A 26,534-nucleotide genomic window follows, 5' to 3' on the forward strand; every position below is an offset into this window, starting at 1 on the left:
GGCAACAGATGAGTTAGCACAGACTAATTCTACAGTGCAACTGGTTAGAAAATACACATTACCCTGATAAGCCAGAGAAAATTAAAAAAACACCTGGGCACTGTTACAGGACCCAATGATATGCAGTTCAGACACATCCTGCATTTATGAACATTAAATTTTATCCAGTCCTTGACCCATTTTTCCAATGTTTTATTTGCTTTCTCCGGTATTTCAATCTCACTTACAAATTGTAGATGCTGAGTTGATATGTAGCATATTAGTATGACCATCATCACACACAGTTTTATTAAAGTCCTTAGATACAAAACCATAAACATCATTATGTTTATAGTTTTGTATCTAAGGACTTTAATAAAACCAGGTGTAGTAACATACTGGGAAATTGTGTGAAGCTCTTGACCCTTCTTTCCCAGTCTTTCTCCTCTGTATTTCTCATGCTTCATCAAATCCTTTCCCTATTCACTAATGCTGGGATAGAGACATCTTATAATTATCTGGATTCAGTTTCTAGATCAAGTTTTGTATTTGTTGTATTAAAATATTTGGCAGTGATCCTTTCACACTAAAAGTCACCCAGATAGTCCTTGGTTTTATTCCTCTGTGCCTAGTCTCATATTTCCTATGCTGCCAAGCCTTGTGCCTTCAGAAAATATCTCTACCAGCAATTTTATATTAGTTTCTGGATCACTGAAAGTGTTGAACCTGTAAATGAACATATGAATGCTGAACAGCCTTCATCATGGGATCCCACAACAAATGTCTTCCTTTTTCAATGATTTTACTCACTGAGTCAATCTCCAAAATCAGGCAGCTAGCTACTCTTAATCTATTTAGCATGCTGTCTTACTAATATTTTGGTTGAACTGTCACAAAATAATAATACTAAGAGCTATATCCAAAACCTAAATCTATTATGTGTTTCCTCTGGCAACCAACCTTGGAAGAAGTAGATTACAATCTATGTGTTAGAAAATATGCCAGTTATTCTAGACTAGATACAAAAGAAGTTGAATTAGTTTTGTTAATTATTCTAAGAAATATTAAATTTGAAATAATTAGGTTTTAATAATAATTGAACAGTAATAATGAAAAACATTTCTTAACTTTAAGAATGCTTCAAAGACAGCCTGACATCTATCTGTACTTAGCATGGAACACTAGCATATTCATACTCAGCTTCTTTATTTGGATTTACTATTTCAAAAATAAAACCCAGCATATATGGCACACAGAGAATGCTTGGCATCCCAGGAAAATAAACTAGGACTCTAGGAGATTATTTCCCCCTTTTTTTTTCAGTGCATCCAGTAGAATAAAGCATGGTGCAAAATGATTCCTTAGAGTAATTTCTCAGTTTTAACTAGGACTGAAAGTTAAGGAAAAAGCCAATGCAAAACATACCATGCTGCTTTTTGTTGATTTGCACCATCACATCAGAAAAACTTCAGACAATTTCAGACATTTTAAAATTGTTTGTGCCTACAATTCCAGATTTTGAATTGACTCATAGTGAAAGCAATTCTCTGGGCAGGACACCTTTTATCTTCACCACATATATCACTCACTGAAATACTCTAAACCCTGTAGTAGATGAAAAGTAGCTTAATATAGGCAATAGCGCTGTGCTGTCTGTTGGGTTGTCTAGGGATCAATTCTCTTTTTCCAAATAGCTTTCTGACTGCAGGCATGCATTTGGCATCCTTGCTTCTGTTTCTTTAACATGGATGGAAGAACAAAAACTACATACAGAAATGCTGTGTGTCTTGTTATAGTTTGTCTTGACGATCTTAAAGGTCTTTTCCAACCTAAATGAATCTGTGGTTCTGTATAGATTTATGGCAACATATAGCAGTCACTGAACATATTTATTTCATGAAACTAACCAATCTGTTAAATATTATTTCCACAAAACTTTCCAAATGGAAGTAATAAGACTTGTTCCAATATGTACTTTAAATCACCTGTGATTATCTTTTTGGTGATTTCCTATTTACCTGAATTAGACTTGCAGCTGGATTCCTTCTTTTCTCAAAGTGTTTCTGACGATGCTGTTCCTGCACTTTCAATGCAAATCCTGAGCCGAGGATGCCCTGCAATATCATTTTATCAATGTGTAGGTAGTCTTTGAACAAATACACATCATCAATTACAAAGATTTTGTGAAGACGTTACACCATATGGTTGCTTCAGATAACACATTTATGACCAGTGTATGACAGCAGAAGGCACAGAAGCAGCTCCCCTTTTCCTGGTGAAGCAGGAGATTTCTTACAGAACACCTGTGATGCTACCAATGACCACCCATTGCCTGGTTTTGTGCTACACTACGTTCCTGTAACTACCAAGGCCATAGAGATACATACATATTTATAAAACCAAGCAGAAATATTCAGAGGAGCTTGAGTCAGGAATGAGGGAATGACCAGCTGACAGGTATATATGGACATCAAAGTCCACATCTGCAGCACTTATTAGAACTTTTGATTTTAGAAAAGTTAGAAAATGCATTTCTTCTTGATCTTTCCCATTAAATAATGCCCATTGTTCATTCTAGAGGCTATGAAAAAGCTAATTATGAAACTTCTCCTCTTTTAGCCTTTTACCTTTGAGTAAGATAAATTTGATTCTAACTGAATAGATCCAAAAATTGAGGATGTTTTCCTTCTTGACTTGCAAGGAATGTAATACTTTTGCTGGACGTTATAAGGACATTATATACTGTCTCCATTATAAGGAAGAATATTTCCACTTGAAATATTTATTTAGTCAGGATAATTTTAATTATTATAATTAATTTTAATTATAATAATGATACATATATAATTATTTATTTAGTCAGGATAATATTTATTTAGTCAGGATGAAATACTATGAGAAGTGCGAAAGTTTCCCACATACCTCTTCTTTTACAGACAGATTCAGCACTGAAGTATTTATGAGGAAAACTAGTATCTGTACATAGATATGACACGAGGAACAAAAGTTGTGGCATCTCTAATATGTAAGGGTATTCATCTTTTCATTGTAGTGCTGCTAAGACTAGCTTTCTTGTTAGTGGTGACTAGGTGACAAAAGGAATTAATTACAGTAGATGTCAATAAATGTCAAGGATTCACAAACAGGTAATGGGTTATAATTATAATGCATTATAGTATGTCAAAGATACTGAAATACACTTTGTAGCTAGAGTAAGAAATAAATGCAGTGCACCAGATTATTTAATGCTGTTGACAAATGCAGATGGTAATCTTGGTTTATCTATATGGTTGAAAACAAATTAAATGTTATAACATCCATGTTTTATAGTGATCTACAGATAAAGTATATGAGTATTAAAATATCAAAAGACTTTGCACTGAAAACAATACAAACAATGCAAATGCCACTTCTCATTTCATGCTTATTCAAAACTAATCTTAAAAAAATAAAGAACATTCACTCAACAAACCAAGAATTTATCTCTGAAGGTACACTAAATCTTGGTCATTAGATAACTGCCATTTCCATTAGTCTCTTGAGCATTGATAGAAACAACATAGATAAACTGTAATGTTTATTTGCAATTATTCACAGAAAATGATAGTTGCATCTTTTGCATTCAACAATATTAACCATTGGTTGATTTGAGGCCTTCCACTACTCTCTGCTGGTAGCTTGTATGGCCATACAAACCAGGCTATTAGAAATATCTATTTTTTTCACCATAATCTAAGTTGGAAAAACATATAATGTGCTTTTATTTTTGTTTTGTTTTGAAAAATTTGAAAGAAAAGCAGTAACATAAGTCACAATTCATAACAAAAGGAAGGATTTTAAGGATTTTCAACTTTACATAATAGTATGTAACCTAATTTAGGGTTATTTCCCAGTTTTGTCCATGCCAGAGAAACTTCCCAAAACTAAAGCAAGGACACCAAACCTTTTCTTTGGATTTTGGATAGCACTTCACTGGTGTTGTTGCAGAGCAACCAGCCTTAAAGAGCTGCTCTTCATGTAGACAGCTTCCTTCAGCTTTTTGTATCATAAGAGTGGCAGGACCTACTGGACTTTCTATTACTTTTTATGAATTTTATAGGCATACTCACAGCAGGTAGTGCAAAGAAAGAAATGCCAAGTAGAGCAAATCCTGCAGAAAGCAACCTTCCAAGCCAAGTAAGAGGAGTTTTGTCCCCATAGCCAATGGTTGTCAATGTTATCTAAAAAGAAATGAATGAACAATGTGGTTTACCAGAAGTCACTGACAGATTTGTTGCAGATTATTTACATTGCATGAAGCAGCATTTCCACTAATTAATCCAAGACATCTGAAACATATAGATGTTTATAAAAAAATGAACATAAATATACTAACATTGACCCTTTTATGTGAAAATGTAACACTATTTATGACTAAATAAAACTGAGATAAATAATAAATGTGAGAAAAACACCTAAATAAACAATAAGTTTAAAAATAATGAAAAATTACTTTGATCTCAAATTTGAGGCAAATGGCAGGAAATTATATAAGTTGGGAAGAAAAAAGTGTTCTTTTCCATAGATGTGAAAGTGTTTCACCTGTTTTCTGCAGGAAAATGTAACTATATGTATTTGTCTAACTAAACAAATAAAAATTACACGGAGATAATACTGGAAAAATATAGGAGGGAAGAAGCTGGTGCTTGCAGATGATATGAAGTCAAAGGAATTGCAAGAATCAGCTGATTTTCTGCAAACCCATCAGTACAATTTGAAGTGAATTATCTTCTGAAACACAAAAAACACCAATGAAAAGTTGGGAGGGACTTTAAGTAAAGGTTGTGGTCCTTTCCCCTTCCTCCTGGCAGGCTCAGATACACCTATGTCACTCCTGACATGAAGGTCCATGCAGCAGCAGAGGTACCTCGGGCTGTTGGACCATGTTAGCTCAGACCTACCTGTGGACAGGTCAAAGAGAAAGGGGAGGCAAGTTTTAGTGCAGCTGGGAGGGCTCATTGAGCACTGGCCATGAGCAACGTGGCCCCTGAGATAATGGTGCGTGGTTGGGGCTCACTGGGCGCATCCTGAAGGCAAAAGATGAGTCTGAGGGCTTTCCCTGACCCAAGGAATTGCCCTCCAGGCTACTTGCAGCCCAGGAAGCACACCAATCCCACGCCTGGGGGCTGGACTGGCAGAAGAGTTGTGTCTGTGTGCTTTCCCAGAGCTGAGACCCACGCAGCTGCCCGGCGTGGGCAGCTGGAGGAGGCGTGGGCAGCTGGAGGATTCCCGAGGGCCGGCCGGGAGGCTGCGGGGCGCGTGCTCCGGCAGCGGCACACGATGTTAAAGGACAAAGATAGACAGCAGTAGGCTGGGTGCCAAGGACTCCGGGGCCTGTTATTAGGGAGAACATGTGCATGGAGAATTATTTTACATCGTGTACCAAATGCGGGCAAGTTCAGGCTTAGCAAATATTCTGGCAGCAACAGATTCTTCAGGAAATTGCCTTCTAGAGACATTATTTTGCTTCCAGCTTCCTCAAAGTTCGTTCCTAGGCAAGACGGCCAAAACAATTCTATTTAATGTCAGGGTCACCCTGGGACAAAAGAAGGAAAGTCTTTTGGAAGTAATTAGATTTCAACTATTTAGGACGCTGTAGATAGTAAACAGTGCTTTTAATTGCTCCCATTGTTGGGAACAAGCTGCGGGTGTAATTTACCCTGAGAAGGCCACAGGGACTAAGAAAGAGAGATGAATTCAGGCTGCAGCTGAAATTTCAAGTGGTTATCAAGTCTCAAGTTTTGTAACACTAGCCTGGTCACAGACACACCACCTTGCCTGCCTATCAGGTCTCACTCTTCCTTGCTCCTCTTCACTTCCCTGCCCCATCTTCTCTTCTGAGCCTTTTCTGGACTCTGGCAAGCCAATGCCACCCAGGAAGGATCAGAAAATTAAAAATTATCCACATTTCTGCGTGGTTTGTTTCTGCTGCCTTGGTCCGTTGTGTCAGCTCACAGACGTGCCTAACAAGCTCCAGAGCCTGCACAAGGCAGCAAGAGACTGAGATGGAGTGGGAAGGAGGAGAGAACATGAGAATGAAACTCTCTCTTTTCTGGCAGAGATGAGCTGGTGCAGCCATGGTCTTGGCCTGGCAGAGGGGATTGATTTGTTTGTTGAAGAAGATAATCACAGCTCTTCACATCAGAGGGCAACTGCAGAACAGTTTGAGGCTATTAAGAGCCCAGGAGGAATGAAACACTTGAACAAATGAATCCCTGAATAAAAGTTCCTCAAAATTTGTTTCCAGGCCAGTTATTGAAAAGCAGTTTGGAGCTCTGGAATGAGCCCGCTTTCTTGGCTTCCATCCAGCTCCCTATCTCTGCCAGTCTCTGGAAAGTACAGAGATATCTCCTGTCTGGGCTGATGAGAGGGAAACAGAACCAAGCATCATTTGCATATTAATGATATTGCCACCGAACTGTATTCCAAAGAAGTCAGAGGTAAACTAGAACCTTTGGGACCTGACATCTGAGAGCAATCCAAAACCAGTCACACAGAGTGTATCTCTGGAATTTCTCCAAAGAAAATAACAAGACCCTATTAAGCCTTTCCCTCAATTCTTCTAGGTACTAAGGACTTAATGGTATCAGTCTGTGATTAAGAATATCAGTGGTTTCTTTCTCACTTTGAGTTTTTTATCTCAGGATGGTCTTTACAGGAGTGTACAGGTGTCAGCACCATGCTGTACTGTCTTACTCAACTCTGAGAAAAGGAGTTTGATCTTCATTTTATACTACTCTCACCACACAACTAAGAAAATGTTTTCTGGACAACTTCAGAGTTGATTTTGGGAATAATCCACTGCATCTTTGTAAGTGCTGCTAGCGAATGACTAAACCATTGTCCAGGCCTTGAGTGGCATAATCCTGAGATTAAATTAACTGAGCAGGGTGTGGAAAACTATTGGATGTGAAAACACGACAATATAAGAAATTTCCAGAATCACTGATAATTATACAAGAAGCAGACAGAAGTTACAGCTGGCATTGTGTGAGTAGGAGAGAAGTGGCCAAAGTTCAAAGGTAACTCACTCTATCTTAAAATGTAGGACTTGGGCTTGTCTGAAACAAAAAAGTCTAGTACCACCAGAGTTGTACTAGGGCATCTGAAGAGGGACACCCACAGGAGAGGCAGCAGACTGTCCAGCAGATCTCTGATGGTACTGCATGCCTGTATCCAAGCAGCTAGATCACTTTCCTGCATGGCTAAATGAACTGCCCGAGTCCTGTCTTCCACACCACATGCAAACCACTCCATTTTGGTTACTTCTGTAAATGGGGGGTCTGGACAGACTAGCCAAAGTAGGGGGTCTCGTCTGGCCAGGCTCAAACTCACAATGATGATAGAACATCTGTTATCTCATTGCTGGAGCTAGTAAATACACTAATACAAATGAGGTAATGTAATAATGAATGTGATGATATAACTTAGATGACATCAGTTAGATGAGATAGGACTCAGGAGGCCATCCTCTACTCTAATATTTCTTTCTGATGTCATTTTATGTTCTCCTAGCAGTACTTACCTTTTGAATTGTTACCTGTCATCACTTAACTGAAAAAATTATAGTTTGCTTATGCTATCACTACATAAAATGGGAAAAATTTCATAAATGTTAACTTACTTGAGCTAGTCATGGTGCCAGTGTAATTAATTTTAATATGTTTTGTCACTAGCAGGTCACTGTGGAGTGCCAGAGCCATTCTGTATTCAACTGTAACTATTGGGTACTACTAGAAAATTAAGACTTTTTAAGAGAAATTCTGTCAAATGTGTAAGAGGGACAGAAACTTCAGCTGCATTACATTTGCAGCTAAAGCTAATTAATGTACAAACTAAATGTCACTGTAAGTATCCATAGTTCTAGCTAACATCAGTATATCTCAGAAAACCATGTATGGTTTGGTTTTGAAGTAGTTAGGTTTTTTTAATTGACCTTTTGTTCCCATATGGTTTTATTATTTTCTTCTGTTAAATGAATTTATCTTCTCTAGCAAAGCAAATTCTGAATTGAGCTCTTCTTATAACACTCACCGTTGTGTGCTGCTGTCTTAGGCAACACTGTGGAGACCCCAACCACTAGAATATTCACAGTAATAATATTAACATGATGATTCAACAGCAGGTTGCACAGTACAGCATGAAATTGCAAATGCAGTGGAGTATTCATATGTAAATTTGGACGCCATAACCTGCCTTTCATTTCTGTATATCAATATGGGCTTCAGAAATGCAATCAGTGAAATAACCATAGCAGTGTATGGTCCTCAAGTAATCTGAAATAATGAATGGGTTAATTGCAGCATGCTAGTGCTCCTGTAAGGAGAAGCATAAGTGCCTCTAAAATATTGAAATTTAGGGTAACTATTTGTGCCTGACTTTGATGCAGCCTTTTCTTTCTTGTACCTCTGCTATGACAGAGTTCAGTCCAGAGTTTGGTACATAGTCTGTGGTTGAAGTCAGAGCAACTTTTGCAAATAAACAAATCAGTGAGACTAAGCATTGATTTCCCCTAAAATGCCATGCAGTCTGTCCTTTTCAAAAATCTGCATGTGGGTTACTCTGGCAGTAAAAACAACCATGACTAAGAAGCACATTATGCATTTCCCACATACTGTTTTACATATTGTAAAAAAATTACTATTATTACAATGGCAAAGACATCAGGTAAGGGGGAAGATGGATTTCTAGTAACTTTGTGCGCTTGCTTAAGTGCATTAAAAACTTAAATGTATTAATGCCATACACTGGGGAAAGAAGAAAATACATAGAAATATACAATATATATAGTTTTCAGGTTTTTAAATAAACTTTGTTGTTTTTCCTGCTGAAGTCTAGGCGAGATTCCTGATTTTCTCAGTTGCACTACTTATATAACCTCTGAGTCATGCTCTTTCACTTCATAGTGTACAAAATATTTTAAGCACCACTTTGTACAATGATTATTTCCTAGCAGGGTTTTTCCTTAAAAAATTGCAGTCAGCAGGTAGTGGAGAAGCAAATTCTAAAATAAAGGTCTTGTTCCTGCTGCCAGAGCTGCTCAAGGAGAAGGATCTGGATCTAACACAAGCCTCAGTCAGATGCCAGAGTGGAGCTCTGAGTTTGCTGGGACTTTCTCATTCCTTGTGCATCCATTTCCCCATTCCAGCTGGCAGGTGGGTACAATCCTCTGCTCAGCCCCTCTCCCTGCCTGTGCAGGGCCTTGCAGAGAGCTAGAGGCTGTTTCCTGGGAAATCAAATATCTGGAAAGATCCATTCCCAAGAACATGCACAGCCACAGGAGGGTCTCTTGCAGGAGCACATCCCCACTGCCACCCTCAAGGGGCAATGACGTTTTCAGGCTGCCAGAGCTGGGGTACCCATCAGTGAGGACATCAGCATCCAATGCCAGATACTTCACAACCTTCATAACAGGAAAGTTAGAAAGCTTTAAGGTAAACTCAGAACTCAGATTTTGAAGAAATGGGAAACAAAACAAACTACAGTGATGCAACTGAATGTAAAACCTTGTCTCATGACTTTAGCCAATATGAATTTTACATTTGTTTGTACTACAGGATAAAATGTATCTTTTATCAGTGACCTGCCTTGATTGCTCTAAAGCAACAAGTTTCAGCAAAATATATTTCTGAATATTTGTAAATGTTTGCACAATATTTAGTAGGTGTGGCTTTTCCAAGCTCCCAGTTTTGTGCAGTGATAGCATAGAAGTATAGTCTCTAGGGAAGACATGCAACAAATGACTAGCCCTTAGATGAACAAATTTCAAATACACTATCTACCCCTAATAATAGTGAGTGACCATGACCTTAGCTCAAAATGCAAACAAAACTTCTTACGAATATTTTCAATAATTTAAGACATTCTGGGAAGGGCTTTTGCACAGTCCCTGTGTGCATGCTCTGAGTCTGCAGATACTAGTAAGTCTAGAAGAAATCCTGTCAGCAAAAGGTCTGAGGTGAGAAAGCTTCATTTTTGTATCCCTCTGATAAGGAAAGGTGGCAGAGGCTGGCTCAGGTCTCACACTTATTCTAAGGAAACTAATGAGTGCTCTATGTTATTGTCAGCATTAATGATCTCCCAGGTATCGTTTCACTACCCAGACACTGCCAGAGCACACTGTGTGTGCATCAGAAGGAAAAGAAAAACAGTGTTATACTGCCTGATAATAACTGCCTTAGGCTTTGTTGGGGCAGATTTCTTAAGCTGCTTAAGTAACTCAGTGGAGAAGTCCGGATCACTACAGGACATTTTTAAGCAAAAAACCCCTACACACTATGCCATTAAAAAAATAATTAAAAAAAAATCACAACTTCAAACTTAGGCCTTTTTTTTGTTCATTGAAAGCCCAGTTTCTTTAACCATATTCATATAATCCTCCTTCAGAAAAGCAGTCAGGCATGTACTTAGATCCCACAGATTTCAACAAAGTAAAACCAATTGATTTGATAGTTAACCATGATCTCAAGTATACCTGTAAAAAATAACACTGCTGAACCAGAATTGACAGACTTATTCTTGGTCTTTGTCCTCAAGGTACAGAGGAAGAAGAAACAACATCTTTTAAAGGGCACTGATGATACTCTCATGCCAAAGCTGATGGAAGATTTTCCCCCTCTTTTTTCCTGACACTTTTTCCTCTTCCTGCACTGCCGCTTAGAGCCCTCTGGTTTGTATCAAAACAGCTCTTTGTGGGGCCATATTACAAACTATATTACTGAAAGGCTAAGGGTTAAAGAGTACAATGCTTTCTTGTAGTGGTCTGGTTTGCAGCAGAAACACATAAACAGCTGTTCTGCAGGATGGACTGAAATAATCTGTCAATGTGCAAATGAATAGCTGAAGGAAGAAGCTTCTCAGACCATTTTTTGTCAGTGAAAACAATTCACTGAACAGCACTCTAAGTTAAAATCCTCAGTAGGTGAAATTCAAAGCACTTTAGCATACTGGTTAGAGAGACCATGTTATTTTTCTGTACTTACTGTGCCCCACCAGAGAGCATCTGCATATGTGGAGAATTCAGTATTTGCATCTTTTTCCACCAAATAAACCAGGAAAGATGAAAAGATGAGTACTAAAAATCCTATGTACCAGGCTGTGATTAATTCCTAGATAAAAAAAGAAAAGAGATCAATTCCCCTTTTATGGACTGAATAGAATGACATTTCAAGAAGACATCACGAAAATATCTATATAAATGCCTTTTTGGCATCTGTGCAGTTATGAGTCAAGTGCTTCCCTATGGATGCAAATTTTCTCTGAAAGTGGACAAGATCTACTCCTAAGGTTTGACACTTCAGCAACGTCCCCAGCATATAACAAATTACAGCTGCCCATCAAGGAAAACATTTTCAAGATCTCTAAAAACTGTTAGCATTAAACATGGCCTGGTGTATCTGTGTTAGTTCATATTACAATTGATGTTATTTCAGAAAATTCTAGGTATTCTGCTCAAAACTGATAAATGCTTATTTCTTTGGTCTCTTGTTGAATCACATCAAGTGAAGACATCAACCAGACAAAATTAGGATCTGGGGTTACATACCTTGCTATGTGCATAAACTACAGAACCTAACAATTTCCAAGTGCCTCCTCTTCGGTCCATGCGCACCATACGAAGGATCTGTAGGAAACGAAGACTTCTCAGTGCTGATGTTGCAAAAATGTTACCTTGAGTTTTTGCAGAAACAACTGCTATTGAAGCGATGAGAACAATGATGTCTGAAAGAAATACATTACAGAAAGCATTAATGTCCAAGTGTCAGTAAAAAGTACACACATTTATATGAGCTGAATGAGAAGGACAAAAGAGAGGCTCCTGTAGTGGGTGGGAATACAAAACACAGAGATTCCTGTTTGAAATAGGGAGGTGGATCAGAGCTGGTGTCAAAAACTACCTCAGGAGTCTCCAGGGTGAAAAGTGAGGGTGACAATTTTCAAAGCATATGGATAAAAGGAGCAGTCTTGAAGAAACCTTATGTAGGAGGTTTGAAACCTGATGCAGCAAACTGTACAAATCAGTAGATGGATTAGAACTTTTCCCCTTTATCTATCTTTCCATAACAACTTTTCTGTACAAAGGAAAAAAGAAAACTAAGGTAAGAAAAAAATGGGGCAGGCCCAGAGGTGAGAGTCTGGTAGAATCAGACTCATGAGCACAGTACTAATTTCCTATGAGAACAGACACTGTGTGTTTGAGGAATGTAGTTTCCAGACACAACTGCCCTGATGTACCATTTCCTGGAAGGGAGGAAATACAGCACTGGGTACTCAGAAGCATTTCTTTAGCTGGAAGCCTGGAAAGTTAGTTGAAGCTCAGCAAGTGTTAGGATTTATTTCTTCAGGTCACAGATTCAAACAGTGAGTGACTTTGGTGTGCACGAACTAATCAGCCAGCTGTCCTTAGAGCCAGAACAGCATTTAAGGGGAGAGGAGGAGAAGCAGCAGAGTGATGGCACATGGATGCTGTGAGAAGGCATAATGTCCTTTTACAAGGATTGGGGTAGACATGCTGTTATGCATGGAGTAGAAAAACACAGAACAAGCTCTGTTCTTCCTCACCTCATTATTAATTCTCCGGCAAACTTTAAAAGCTTAAAGAACCGTTCTAGGAAATACCTGATTTTAATCTTAGGGTTTTGTGGTGTTTTTATGTTTCTATGCAAGGATAATCTAAATCCATGTTTGTTGGTGAATAATTGAAAGCAGGTTCTTGTTGATATCACTTTTACTTCTTTTGTGTTGGGTAGAAACACACATCTTGTCCCTAGCATAGCTCCTACAAGAATGACCCAGAAAGTGATTCAATACAATTCCAAGGGTACAGACAATCTGTTTCTGTGGTTTAAGGATTGTCCTGATCAATTGTGGAACTTTTGACGCAAGAGGATAGAAATCTACGTAGGTTTAAAACCAGATGGATGATCTTAGGGGAGAAGATTTAGTCCTGGGCTAATTAATACCAAAAGCCCACTTCTGGCTCAGGATGTCTTCAAGTAGCAGATGTTGGGGGCTGAGAAACTCTTGTAGAGAAATACTACTGTGTGTTTGCCCTGCTTGTGCAATCCTCCCCAGCTCTTCACTGTTGGCTGATGTCACTCTTTGACATCCCATGTTGGCCTAGGCTGACCTTCTGCCTGTTTTATGCTCTGACATTTGAAAATGTCTTTGGCTACGACACAGGTGGATCATAGGTGACTACTACATAATTGGGTACCAAAAATGCTGGATTTGCTTCTGAATCCAGCAAGTTCAGAGATGAAGAAGAGCCAGAAGTGGACATGGCATCTTTGCACAGTACAAATCTCAAGCTCGCAACAACCAGATGCAGGAGGTCTGGGTGAGAATTGAGAAATAGGAAAACTGACTAGGAAAAGTTAAGGACATCACAAATTCTAATGGAGATCAGAAAAACAGATGGACTTGGATTGAGCTCCACATGAAGGTATTTAAATTTAGGTGTCTACATGTGAAGCAGGTGTCTAAACTCCCCAAGGAGCACAAGGTAATCACGTCAGCTGAGAGAGGTGCAGCTAATCCTCAGGAAGGCTTCTGCTGGCTGCTCAGCTGCCTCCCTCTTTGGGCTTGGCACAAGGAAGGCTTAATTCAGCTGCCCAAATTTATTTGTCCAGTGCCATTTGAGATCCCTTAAGGTATCTGAGATATCCCCTAGATCTGGCAGCTATGTTCTTGGACCTGGAAAAGCTGTTCTCTTCAGGAGAAGTGACTGGGGAGCAGGGAATATCACGTAACAGGGGACAGGCACCTCTGTACTCTGCTGAACTAAACCCTAGATCCTGACTGACTATAGTGCCAGCATAGACACGTAGCACACATGCATCCACCTAAAGCAAACTCCTTTCTATATTTAGTTGTGCTTATTTGGATCCAAGACTAACATAGAAGGTGCTGGAATGTCTTGAGCAATATGGGCTGTGCTGAAAAAGCAGTGTCCCTGGTGACTGACACGGTGGCAGGGTGATCTTGACTTGTATCAGAGTAGCATTGGAACAGACATTTTTATTTAGTGGTGACTGGCTAGCAGCAAGTTAGAGATCATTAGAAGAGCAGTGTATGCCCCTAAAAATCATTCTTAGAATTTAGAAAATATTTAGAAAATATTCCCAAAATATTGGGAATTATGCAGAAATTATTAAAATACTTACTGGGGTTTTTGGTCACCCTCCACCATTTCTAATAGGACAATGATTTAAAAAATTCAGTGACTTCCTCCTGCCCTTACTCCTACTTATTTCAGATCTCTGACAGTTTTTTTTTTTTTTTTTTAATAACACAGAGTTTTGTGAAGGCCCCCACTGCAAAAAATTCAAATAAATTCAGTCTTGCCAGCAGAGCACAACCTGTGCCCTGCACTGCTGGGAGCCCTCTGCCCCACTGAGGGTCTCTGGTCCCCTGTGAACATGAGAGATGAAGAAGCCAACAGTAGAACAGTTGTCTTTTTCATTTTTAAAAGCTTTGGTCCAAAGGAGTTATCTACTTGCATATGCTCTTCTGTCTGGAGGGCAGGGATGAGGTTCTCCCTAAAGGGAAAAAAAGTGGAGGAAAAAGGGGAGCAGAAAATGCACTGGAACCTGTTTGCAAAACAGCTGAAGGGAAGAGAATCCTCCCAGGCTGGTGGTGGTTTTTTCACACTTTTTTCTCTTATCTTCTTCACTCTTCACATCCTCAACTCCCACCAAAACTCTGTCCCTAACTCTTCAGCCGGAAATAGGGAAGGTAAGAATGCGTCCATTGCCCTTCCTGGATGTGCTTCTCTAGCAGGTAGGGAAGGCAGGCAGGCACATTACTTCAGTGTAGTTTAACTTGTTAGGAAAATGTGTAAGATAAATCAAAATAAACCCTTCTTGGAATGAAATCAGAGTCCTAAGAAAAGTTTGCAATGGTTGAAAATCACTTCTGAGTATGTTAAAACGGCTTGATTTTCTTATCTAAACATACCCTGGAAAAAGTGAAAAGTTAAATATATTATGATTTTTCTCTGTGCCATACTTTTATACAATATTCTTCAGGTGGCATTTTCCCTCTTTTAAACCAAGAGAGAAAAATATTATTCTGAACTTCCTTTTATATTCCATGTGAACATAGCTAAAATCTCTGTGGTATTCCTGTATTTTAAGAAGGCTTTCCCAGACTTCTATTACTATTTTCCTCTTTATCTTTTAGAGGCAAAAGTAGGAAAACAGGTAGAATTAAATAGCAATATTTCAATTAATTTAATGGGCTCTCAATTTTCACTGTGAATCTTTCTGTAAAGCACCAGAAAACATTCAGATGTGAGATTGACTAATGGGCAGTATAATTCCAAACTTCTCTATAATAACTTACTAAAAGACAGGGGTTTCTAATGTACATTTACCCCTTTTTTTATTTTTTTCCTAAGCTAATATGTTAGGTATGATCTCCCAAAACCTTAAGCCTCTCTTCAGCCATGATGATGATTTTATTCACCCTTTAGAAATATGTCTCAGATTTTTATCCTTGCAGATAAAAATCTCCCTCATTAACTCTAGTCTGAGATTTCAAATCATCGCAGCAGCTTTTGCATTGGTCACTTTTGAACACTTAATTTCAAATGAAATTTCAAACAACTACTTCTTCCACTTCAGACATTTCACCTAGTACCACTCACGAAACCCCTGAGATGACACAAAAGTTTTGTGCATATTAACTCATGATAGTTTTTTTTATTTGACAGGCACCATGTTAACAGGAACCCTTAATGAAAAACACACACAAAAAGATGACCCCAGAACTCATCTGTGTAGCAGATTACACTTATGTGTTGTCCAATGTCACTAAAACACTAACATGTAACACAGGTAACTGAAGGCCAGTAATGCAACTACCCCAAACTTACATAACTCATGCAAGATGTGCCAGTCCAAGTTCCCCACCTCACAGAGGAAGGTCAGTGTTGGGTTGCCTTAAGTTGCTCAAGTTTGGTCAGAAAGTTTTGTCTTACTGGTGGAGGTGTGGTTGGCTATCAGCATTTCTAATGCCAGCTGGGAGATTAATAATGTGATTGAGAGAATAATAATGGTAGAAAAGGAGGCATTGTAAATCATCACAAGGGATTGTTTTACTTTTAATGACTTCTCCAATGCAACTTTCCTAGCATGAGCTTCTTGGATGTTGTGAGTTTTTAGAGCATTCATAGGTATCATGGGAATGAGCCCAGCTAAAGGGGGAAACAAAAGCTATACTTGGATATTGTCCCAACACCTTGATGTACCATCAGGACAATCTCTAAAATTACAGAAAGAATGTCAGGATGATTTTTTACAAGAACATGTAATGACAAGGGGGAATGAAAGAGGGTTAGGAATGGATGCTCCTTTCCCAGATGTGTTCAGGGTCAGGCTGGATGGAGCTTTGAGGAGCCTCGACCAGTGGAAGGTGTCCCTGCCCATGGCAGGGGGCTGGAACCAGATTTTGCTTTTCTCAACCCAAACTATTCTGTGATTCTATGATTATTGGGAAACGTAATCAATGACAATCTCTCATCTGCTCAAAGCTCATGCAATGCTCATACTAACACATAAACCTGCATCATCTTTCTCTTTTTCATATTCTTCAAAGGAAGAATATGTTTATAGGAGATTTGCCTGCTGCCTGCATTTAGTGCTAATATGTTGCAACATCCTTTCCTCTAAATATGAATGATGCTTTGAGACAATACAGGTTAAATGAATCTTGTGATTTTTAAATTTTATCTGAATAGAAAAATGAATAATAGTTAATCATTTTTGGATCATCACTAGGTCATCAAAATAGTATTTTCTATAAGTTCAGAGAAAATGCTCAGAGTTTACACATTCTTATTAAGAATAGGCAGGAAATGTCAATGGCTGTCAATTACTGTGTCTGCACCAGCTACAGATCAGTAAAGAGAGGCAACAAACTAGGATAAAAGTAGAGCATATCTGCCCCCAAAACTGCAGAATTAAGCAGAAAACCTCTAGAGGTTGTTTTATCTAGCCTGCAGCAGTATTAACTCACAAAGGAAATTAAGTGGGCAATTGTATCACCAACTCTAAACTACCCTTAGGCTGTCCTTCTAAGGTCTAATTTTGAGCTAGAGTTATTATCCATGACCCAGAGAAAAGGCACAGCTTGTAGTGGTCATTTCTGAATAGTTCTCAGGACAGTTCATTATCTTCAGTTTCAAAGTGACTTTTGAAAAAACCCCAGCACTAGGATTCTGTGGTGCTACAGAGACACTGGGCTCCACTAAGGGCACGAGACAGCTTTGACACCAGCTCCCTCTGCTTACCACGGCACAGGTCATGCACGCCTATGGCAGCACAGAGAGCAATTGTTCTCACTTGCTGAGGAGTTTAAATAGGTTTTAATTGAGATTTGCAGCAATTAGTACATAGTAACACTTAGCAGCTTTCCATTCTGAGTCACTAAGAGGTGGTAGTCGTGGTAGGGAGGAATGACCTGCATTTTGGTTTTTCTAATATCTCTTTGGAAATCAGTCCTTCCAGTCCTTATTGCTATTCTCAGAACTCTCTTCAATTTGCCTTCAATAATCTCTACAGCTGGCTGGCCGGCCATGACCAAAGGGTATCATCTAATCACTGTAGAAATGGACTTTGAAGTTTTACCAGACACTAAAGCACAAGGTTAACACAACATATATTCCAGACCACTGTACTTGAGCACATCACACTACAGAAATATGATAAAAAAGGATATATTCAATGGGCTTTATCCTAAACTGATATAAATTGGCAATTTAAAGCAGTTTAAGATAAAGCCTGATGACTGAAACTGGACTTCGGCCATACATCAGTACCTGAAAACAAATATGCACTTTTTCTGATTCCTAAGAAAGAAGATCTTTTTACACAAACTTGACTATTGGAGCAGAGGCCTTTTTGCATAGCCCAGTAACATACTGGGCATTGGTTTACTTCATGCTTCTGTGGGCTAGCGAAAAAAAAAAAAACCACCAAAAACAAGAAGACAAAAATAAAAAAGACATTAATAGAGTTTAAGGCTCTGAATACCCTAATACAGCAGTATGCAGTGAGGGATGGAATTGGATCACTATTTCTTGAGCACTTGTTCAGAATGGTCAGTGGGCAGAGAAGGTTATTAACTGGCTGGAAAACTGCTGTTATCTTGAAAAAAGGGATTAACTACTTCCCTCTGCCAGTTCAGGAGGGCAAAGAATACAAAGCATGAATAGAATATGCTGCAACAGTTATATTAAAAAGAGGAAAATGTAATGTTTTTACCAGGTGGTAGTAATTTTGCTCTGTAAATGTTTCCTTACTATAAAATCAGTGGGATATTTCCCATAATTGTGACAGAAAAATTTGGTCAAATATGGGCTAAACTTACAGTGACCTTGCATAAGTATATATCCCAGAAACCAATAATTTTCAGTATATTTACCTGAAATATCTCTGAACAGAGAGATGAATGATATGACCATATTTAGAGAGATGATGTGTGTTATCATGTTTAGTAATCTCGTTGGAAGAAGCAGAACTATTTATCAGCAAAGTAGAAGTCAGTATTTGCATGATTGCCAGAATCTGAAAACTGGCTTTTTAGAGACTACTCTGGAGACATGCAGCCTTTTGAGTCACCTGAATTCACCTTCATATGATACTCTCAAGCATTATTTCCTGACCCATAACCACCCCCCACCTCCAAAAAGCAATTTAATAGCACTCATTGAATTGTATCACCTGAAGACCTCTAACGTAATTTGGGAGAGGCAGGAAGTTGAGTTCTGTACCTCCCACAAGAAGCTGAGCAGACTTACACCTGCAAGGTCTCAATTTTACAGAGAAAACAAGCCTGACCACCACCAGCAACAACAAAACCCCCCCAAAGCAATATGAGATAATCTGGGTTGTGCATATTCTAAAAATAATGATGCTCAGGATCTTGGGTCCTGGCAAAGTTTGCTTTCAGCTCTGTCTGAATATAGCTTTTCTTTCTGGTCAGGGATCAGATCTCTGCTCAGATGCCAGACAGGTTACGATTAATCGTCACCTACTAGTAAAAGTAATTGGCAGGATATCTTCAGGAAATTCTTGGGATGGATGATGCTGTTTGATTTTTGCAGATGTTGTTGTCACTCCAGCCAAAATGTCTTTGTGTTTTCAAATACGTAACACCATCTGGATGGAAATCATCTTAATTGTCATTGCAGGCAAAACAAGTTGGTGATTTTGCTTCCTTTTTTAATCTTTTTGCAAGATGCAAAACAACATGGTATTTTTAGAAGTAGGAAAGTGAGCTGGTATTGCACATCAAGATAATTCACAGAGATAAACACAGATGAGTGTGAAAATTGACTTTTATTGCTGTTAAAAAACAGGAAGATAGTAATGTACTGTAGTGGCACATACAAGAGAAAGAAGTTCTAAAAAAATATGTCATACTGCCTAGGCACTGAAGAAGAATTTAAAAAAATCCAGAGGTTAATACTTCTCTACCAATTTTTTTTTCTAACAGTGGAAAATGGCTACATTAGTCACTGCCTTCCATTTTAAGGAGTCCACTAAAACTGATCTGTGCATAGAAACTTGGATTTTTCTTATCATCAGCTAAGCAATACCCCAGTGAAGAAATTAAATAGATGAATCACCTTGGACCCTTCTTTCTCTTTATCATTTTTATTTGCAATATATTGGAATCATCTGAGTAAGCAAACTATTTTAATGTGAAATGAAAGTAACCTCCTGGAAATACAGACAACCTCTTTCTGGAATAATAAATGCTTTTTTTATATAATAAAGGGGGTCTACTTGGAAAAACAGCTCATCAATATGTAAAGATATCTTTTCTGGCAAAGAGAGAACTGGAAACAAGTCAAAGATAATTCTTAGGAAAGCAAATCAAATACAACAAAAGTTAACTTGGTACTCCAAACAATTTCTGAACCAGAAAGAATGGAGTATTTTTAATAAGGCTATACTGCATAGTTTTTAGATGTGAAAACTAAATATTCCCTTTTAAAAATTGTGGAATAATGAAGGTGAGTAAGATTTTTCTTTTGTCATTTAAAAAAATTTTATCATGAAATCCTGATTCCATGCCCAATAATGGATCAACCAATGCTGCTCACTACTGTGTCAGTGTATTAGAAGTATATGTACCTTGTTCCTGTGTGAAAGTAGCATATTGTCAGACCATGATGGCAAATACATCCAAATAATGTCATTTTACATTCTGCTGTAGACAGCCAAAATACTTCTCTACGGCCTGAGAACCACAGTAGCTCAACAAGTACTGAATTTTAAACTGCAGCTGTGGTTGCCGTATTTTCTTTAGTCCAGATAAGAATAACAACATTCATGGGAACATTTCACCTGCCTTTGTACTGTTTGCAATTATTGTTCATGGCCCTGTTGAGTAGAAAATCTTTCTATGGGCTGAATAAGTCCTCAGCAGACATTTTCATGCTATTAACAGCTGGCTCAATAAATCTTAAAAATCTAAGGACCTCCTGCAAGCCAAGATTAAGTTCATTTGCAAGCTTTTTACGGATTTATACTCAATTAACCTTTTCTAATAATTGATCTTTAACATAATTAATATATACCTGCCAGAAGGAATACAGCAGTATTTATTAAATGCAAGTTTTATTTGTCTGGCTTTTATTCTGTCAGGCTTTAAGACAGCCTGACAGAAACATTTAAAGCTTTGACCTAGTGTTTGCCAACCTGATTTTTGTTCAGCTAAAGAAACAAACTGCAAGTAACACGTGCAGATTCTTCCCATAAATCTTCACTTATTCTGTGCAGAAATGGTTTTATGCCTTGAAAGCACTGGAAAACAAGGCTTGTTAGTCACTTTACTATGGCTGTATGTTGCTGGATGACAGTACACCTTAGTGGGAAAGGCTATTGCAGTAGAGAGAAAAACATCTGAAGGTTTCAGGATGCCAGACACAGGCCCCTGGGGAGTAAAGATGCTCATTACATCAGGCTGTAAGCAAACCACAAAGTAATCGTCAAGAAAAAAACAAAACAGCTACAGCATGGCAAGACTTGTGTGTGCAGAAAGGGCTGAATAATTTAGGAGTGGTTAGTCAGAAGATAAATATGAGATAGAGGCATGCAAACTAGTGGAAGATAAGAAGGTCTCTTGGATGCCTCCTATTTACCCTTTCTTGTAAGAGTGAGATCAAAAGAAAATTTAAATTTGATAAAAAATACAAGATTGAATTGTAATTGACTGGTAAAGTTCATTGCTCTGAGGTATAGAGGAATAACCAGGGAAAATTAAAGACAAGTTTGGATGTTTTTCCCTGAATTGCTGGAATTAGATTTTTCAGGGGATCCAAATTCTTGTGTGACTCAGCCACTGATTACTCCATGTGTGATTGGCTATTCTGGGCTATAGGTATTAGCACCATCATTAGGGGTCTCTGGCACTAGTCAGCAAGAGCAAAGACACCAGCCAGGGCTCCTGTGTGATCCAGCCCTGGGGGGAAGCTTTGCTGTGTCCATGCTGGATCCTTGTAGCCACAAGGGGAGGAATCTACAGGCAGGAATGTGCACTTTCATGGCCTTTTCTTCATACTCTAAAACCTTAGGCAGGGGCAGGTAGGCAGAGGGTCTGGAAATGTTCATCTAACACATTCCCAGATTGTGGATAAAGTGAAGGTGATACAGTGGCATGGGAGTGGAAATGCCAAAAAAAGAGGTGGGAACAGAAAAATCCGTGGTGTGTAGGTGAAAGCGGATGGGCGGAAACTGACAAGTAAAATGCTGACATGAGCAGGGAGAGAAAAACATGTCTCTGACAAGAGGAAAAGCCTGTTTGTAGGTGGAGAGGGAAGAGAGTATTAAAAATCTGCTCTCAAATTCACAGGGTGGCGGGGAAACAGAAGGTATCCAGTATCTAGCTGACTTATCTAACACAGATGTTGAAGGCAGCTACATGGGTTCCTCAGTGTTGGCTGAAAGAGTTCCTACATTCAGTTTTCTGAGCCTTCCTTCAGAGGCAACCCCCTCTCCCTGCTGCCTAAAAGCAGAAGTTGCATTTCTAACCTATACAGCTATTTTGGATGTCTGCACAATTGGCAACTGCCTCTTGGGACTCCTTGTTTCTGTAAATAGAGTTTATTCCGATCACATACAGAGCCAGACATCTCCAGCCACTCTTTCCCCTCAGCTGCCATCCCACCTGCAATTTGTGTGTGAGCAGCCTAAAAGGGAGTACTGTGCCAGCAAGAAGGTTTATGTAATTTGGAGAACACTAGGGTGGGGCATCTTACACAGCCACACCTGAGACTTCCTGGTGCTGGGGATATGAAGAAAGAAATAGAGGCTCTGCTCAGTGGTGGTCAGAAAGGAAAAACCCCATAATCTGGTACTGCTCTTCCAAACCCAACAGGGGCGATCACAAAATGAGATCGTAGATTATGTCATACTGTGTGACAGCCTCTCCACTCTGCCTTGTGACATTTTCATCTGAAATGAAACAGTTTCCCCTGGGAGGGTGCCATGAATAGACTGGCCCCAGGACTGAGGGAGCTCTGCCTTTGCTGTGGCTGCTGCCCAGGTGGTCACATACGAGACCAGTACTGCACCAGTACTGCACAACACAAGGGTGAAAAGTGAGTGCCTTTCTTTACACCATTTAGGAGCTTCCACAGGCTGATCTGGGTCTGATCTGATGGTCACCTTCCTTGGATCTGTTTTTGACAGCAATATCAAATATCACCAAAGGACAAATCTCAATTTTGAGAGCTATCAGCACAGGCTTAAAGATAAAAATTGTACTTTTTCTTTAATGGGAAACAATAGGCTATGGGCACCTGGTGCTGAAGTGCTAGGGATGGGAGGAAATTAAACTGGGCAGAACATGCCCAAATGGCCATCTAGAAATATGCAAGTATTTCTACTTAGCCCTATTAAACTTGAAATATAAATACTGCAACTCAGTGTAACAATATTGTTACATTGTCAAATCCTTCCTTACTGCTGTATTTACTATAGCAGGTGCAAAAAAGAGGAATCAAAACCTGTATTTTCTCTCTTATAAACAAGTCTTTTCCTAATGTAGCAGTTGGAATGTACCCATTTGAGGCATGAGCATAAAAACAGAGATTTCCTGCAACTCCCACTGGACTACTGTGCCCATCAGTCAATTCAGCCGTGCTGGTGGCAACATGCAGTTCTCTGAAGGGATGTCGAAGAAGGGAAACATCTGTGGAAGCGGCATTTCTTCAAGCTTTGTGATCTCTAATAAGTCCGTGGCAAGGCTGGATGAAGACATCTGGCAATCAATTTGATTGTATTGAGTGTAACAGTGGGCAAAGCTTATGTTTTAAACTGCCAGCATTGACAGCAAACAAACTAAAGCTGAGTAGATGACAGAGGACTGCATGTGAAGAAACAGACACTACCTCTAAAGCAACTGAAAATGTCTGTGCTTCTAAACAACAATACAGACAAGCAAAATGAAACTACTGTTCTTAGCCAACTGCACCAACAAGCCTTTTCCTGGAGACCTCACTCACACAGGGGTGACCTGAAGAGAAATAAATTAGTTTTTAGCAAAGAGAGCAATAAAATCACAACATTCAGCAGTTATAGGAGAGATAATTATGAACAAAAAGAAGCAGAGAAATGGAAATATGAAATAGCAGCATGTTGCCTGCTCATATGCTGCAGGGTGAATGAAAAAAGAACTGTTATCTGTGCAAAAGAATTGGTGAAAGTGGACTTAATACAGGTAATCATGAATGAGGTTGTTTCCCACAATACAATTCCTAGAGGTGTTGAGAGACTGAACATTAGGAGCTATTTATTTACAGGATGGATTGTCAAACATGGCAAGAGATCAGAAATGGTCAATGCCCCTTGAATGTCATTATTTAAGAGGCTTTTGGGCAATGTCCTTAATAACATTCTTAAGACTTTTGGTCAGCCTTGAACTGGCCAGGTGATTGGACTAGATGGCCACTGTAGCTCTCTTCCAACTGAAATATTCTTTCCTTTTCCTTTTCCTTTTCCTTTTCCTTTTCCTTTTCCTTTTCCTTTTCCTTTTCCTTTTCCTTTTCCTTTTCCTTTTCCTTTTCCTTTTCATTTTCCTTTCCCTTTTCCTTTTTTCCTTTCTTCTTTATAATTTCTCAATATGCTTTCCATAGTTACTTTCAAATAACTCTGGAAAGATTCCTGCAGTAAATGCCAATGCAATTACTCTACTTAGACCATAATTACTCACTGTTTCACTTGGGCTGACAGGGGTGAGGCTGGGACACCATGAGAGAAAGCAGGATTTGATTGACTAACACTTGTGAGAGAGTTAATCATGGCTCAAACAGTCAGATTGACAGCTATCTAATGTCTCACACCAAAGAATGAGCATTCAAATTTATGGTAACATGCTGACAAAGCACCCCTGAGTAATTATGGGCATATTAGTAATATAGGAGACACACTGAAAGTGTCTTTTGAAGTAAAGCAGTGCTGCAAGCCAGGGGTATCACAGTCCTGTGAGAGGCTACATGAGTGCCAAGGGCATTCATGTAATGAATTTAAGTAATGGGCAGCTGCAAAAGCCCAAATAGCAAATACCTAGTCTAATGGGATTGTTCTGGACCAATATAAAAATATTCCTAAAGTATCAAGACTTCTGCCTGGAAAGCATAATTCACTGTTGCAAAAGCAGAACTTGTACAAAGAATCAATTCTTCTCAGAGAGAAGCTACAGGCAAGAGTTGATGATGATCTGAAAAGGGAGTTGAAAAGAATGTCACACACCAGAGCAGCTGATCTTCAGCATAACATCTGGAAATAAGCCAAGAAAGCTGAGAATTTTATTGCATATCAGTTATGTTCTGACATTTTATTCATGTCATTAAAAATATAAGTTTTTTTTTAGATGCTAAGAGTGATAAAATTTGAAAAATAAACCATTCTTCTACTTTTGAGACTCCATACACTCAAGTAGGTGGCAAAGTGGATTTGGCACAATCCTGTCTACCTCAACTTCCACACCAGTGTTTAAACTCATAACTATTTAATTTTGAAATGGCAAACTTACACATGCTTATGGTACCAGAGAAACTATCTTGTCCATGGACATGACGGGAATTCAGCATAGTAAGGCAGGATATGAACATCAAATCAAATAAAGGCAAATTATGAAAATAAAGGTATCTGTCTAGGCAACTTCATATTCTGGGTATCTCTAGTAGCAACAAGTTTAAAGCCAGTCCCTAAAAAATGTGAGCAAAACTGAACATACAAAGACTCAAACCAGAAAAGGTTGACTGCTGCTTGGTCTGTCAGTTGCTTCCCTCCTTATCATACATTTCCAAGTCACAGTTCATAAACAGCACTGGAATTGCTATGATACACTTTTATATTACATAATATTTTATAATATGATTTAATATCACAATATTATTATTATCATCATCATTATCCTTATCCTTATTATTACCATTATCCTCATCCTTATAATTATCATTATCATTATGATTATACTACAATGTATTTTATGAAATTCAAATATGAGAGATAATAATTTGAAAGACTGCTTAAATCATACACACAATCTGGGTGAGTATGGGCAGGAGTCTCATTATTTCTAAATAATGGACTATGATATTTCACTTTAGGACACTTTCCTAACAAAAGGGAACGTAATTAGCATTTTATAAACATTTCAGTGCAGGTACTGAGTTATATTCGTCTTGTTCAAAATGGATAATGATTTCATGCTTAAGAAAATATCTTTTATAGCCTTCTAATGCAGGAATTCTATTATTAAAAATAAATTATTTTAAATAAAATGTAATTGTCTTTTAAAGCCTTTCTATCACAACCCTGTCTCTTTAGTCTTCTCATCCCAGGTTTCCCAGCTCATGGTAGGGGCTCATCTACTCTATGTCACAAACACAATAATTACTCCAGTGTAAGATCAAAAAAGCACAGCATGAACAAACACAGAATGCTGAATTCTCTAGCTCATGCCAGAAAGAAACTTCAATGTGAAGTGCATTGTACCAAACTAGATTTCCTCTGAATAGCAGACATGCAGCTTCCGGAAAGACGAGATCAGAGCCTGATGTCTTTAATCCCAGCAAATGTTACCTTACTCAGCAGCAAAGGTAGTAATCAGCAAAAGTAAGTGTGAAAGGATAAGGCCCACAGATGATATTAAACAGACATTATTTTTTCTACATGTTTCTAAAAACTGCATTGCCAGAACTGTCAAATATGAAAATATTTATTTTAAAAGCCTACATAATTTGGGACCAATCTAGCCTAAAGAGCATCTCTGTTCATGGCTGAGCAGAATTATGGCTTCTAAAATTATCTGAGGAAATTTTCATTTGAAATCTAAATACTACTACTACTAGTGCTGCTATTATTAACAGAGTATTTTCTGGAGTGGGGTGGGGAGAGTGTGTCTGAGATGAGTTCAAGTTTGGCTGGCAGAAGGTCCCCAGACGTGAAATTTGCTGTAACCTTTTTTTTCTGGGATTTATAATGAGATGTGATGTG

At 38.6% G+C, this 26,534-nt stretch overlaps 1 protein-coding gene across 2 annotated transcripts in view; it reads right to left on the reverse strand.

Annotated features, from left to right (window-relative positions):
• The window catches only part of KCNQ5 (potassium voltage-gated channel subfamily Q member 5), a 277,904-nt gene that overhangs the window by 38,918 nt on the left and 212,452 nt on the right, over positions 1-26,534 (reverse strand). For both annotated transcript variants that reach the window (XM_059842615.1, XM_059842614.1), the window contains exons 4-7: positions 11,564-11,739; positions 11,001-11,126; positions 4,089-4,199; positions 1,998-2,093 (exon numbers count right to left, since the gene is read on the reverse strand). In XM_059842615.1, coding sequence (XP_059698598.1) covers positions 1,998-2,093; positions 4,089-4,199; positions 11,001-11,126; positions 11,564-11,739 — 509 coding nt within the window. The remainder of the gene's footprint in view (positions 1-1,997; positions 2,094-4,088; positions 4,200-11,000; positions 11,127-11,563; positions 11,740-26,534) is intronic.

This window comes from Haemorhous mexicanus, chromosome 3 (assembly GCF_027477595.1).
Source record: "Haemorhous mexicanus isolate bHaeMex1 chromosome 3, bHaeMex1.pri, whole genome shotgun sequence".
NCBI classification, from domain to species: domain Eukaryota; kingdom Metazoa; phylum Chordata; class Aves; order Passeriformes; family Fringillidae; genus Haemorhous; species Haemorhous mexicanus.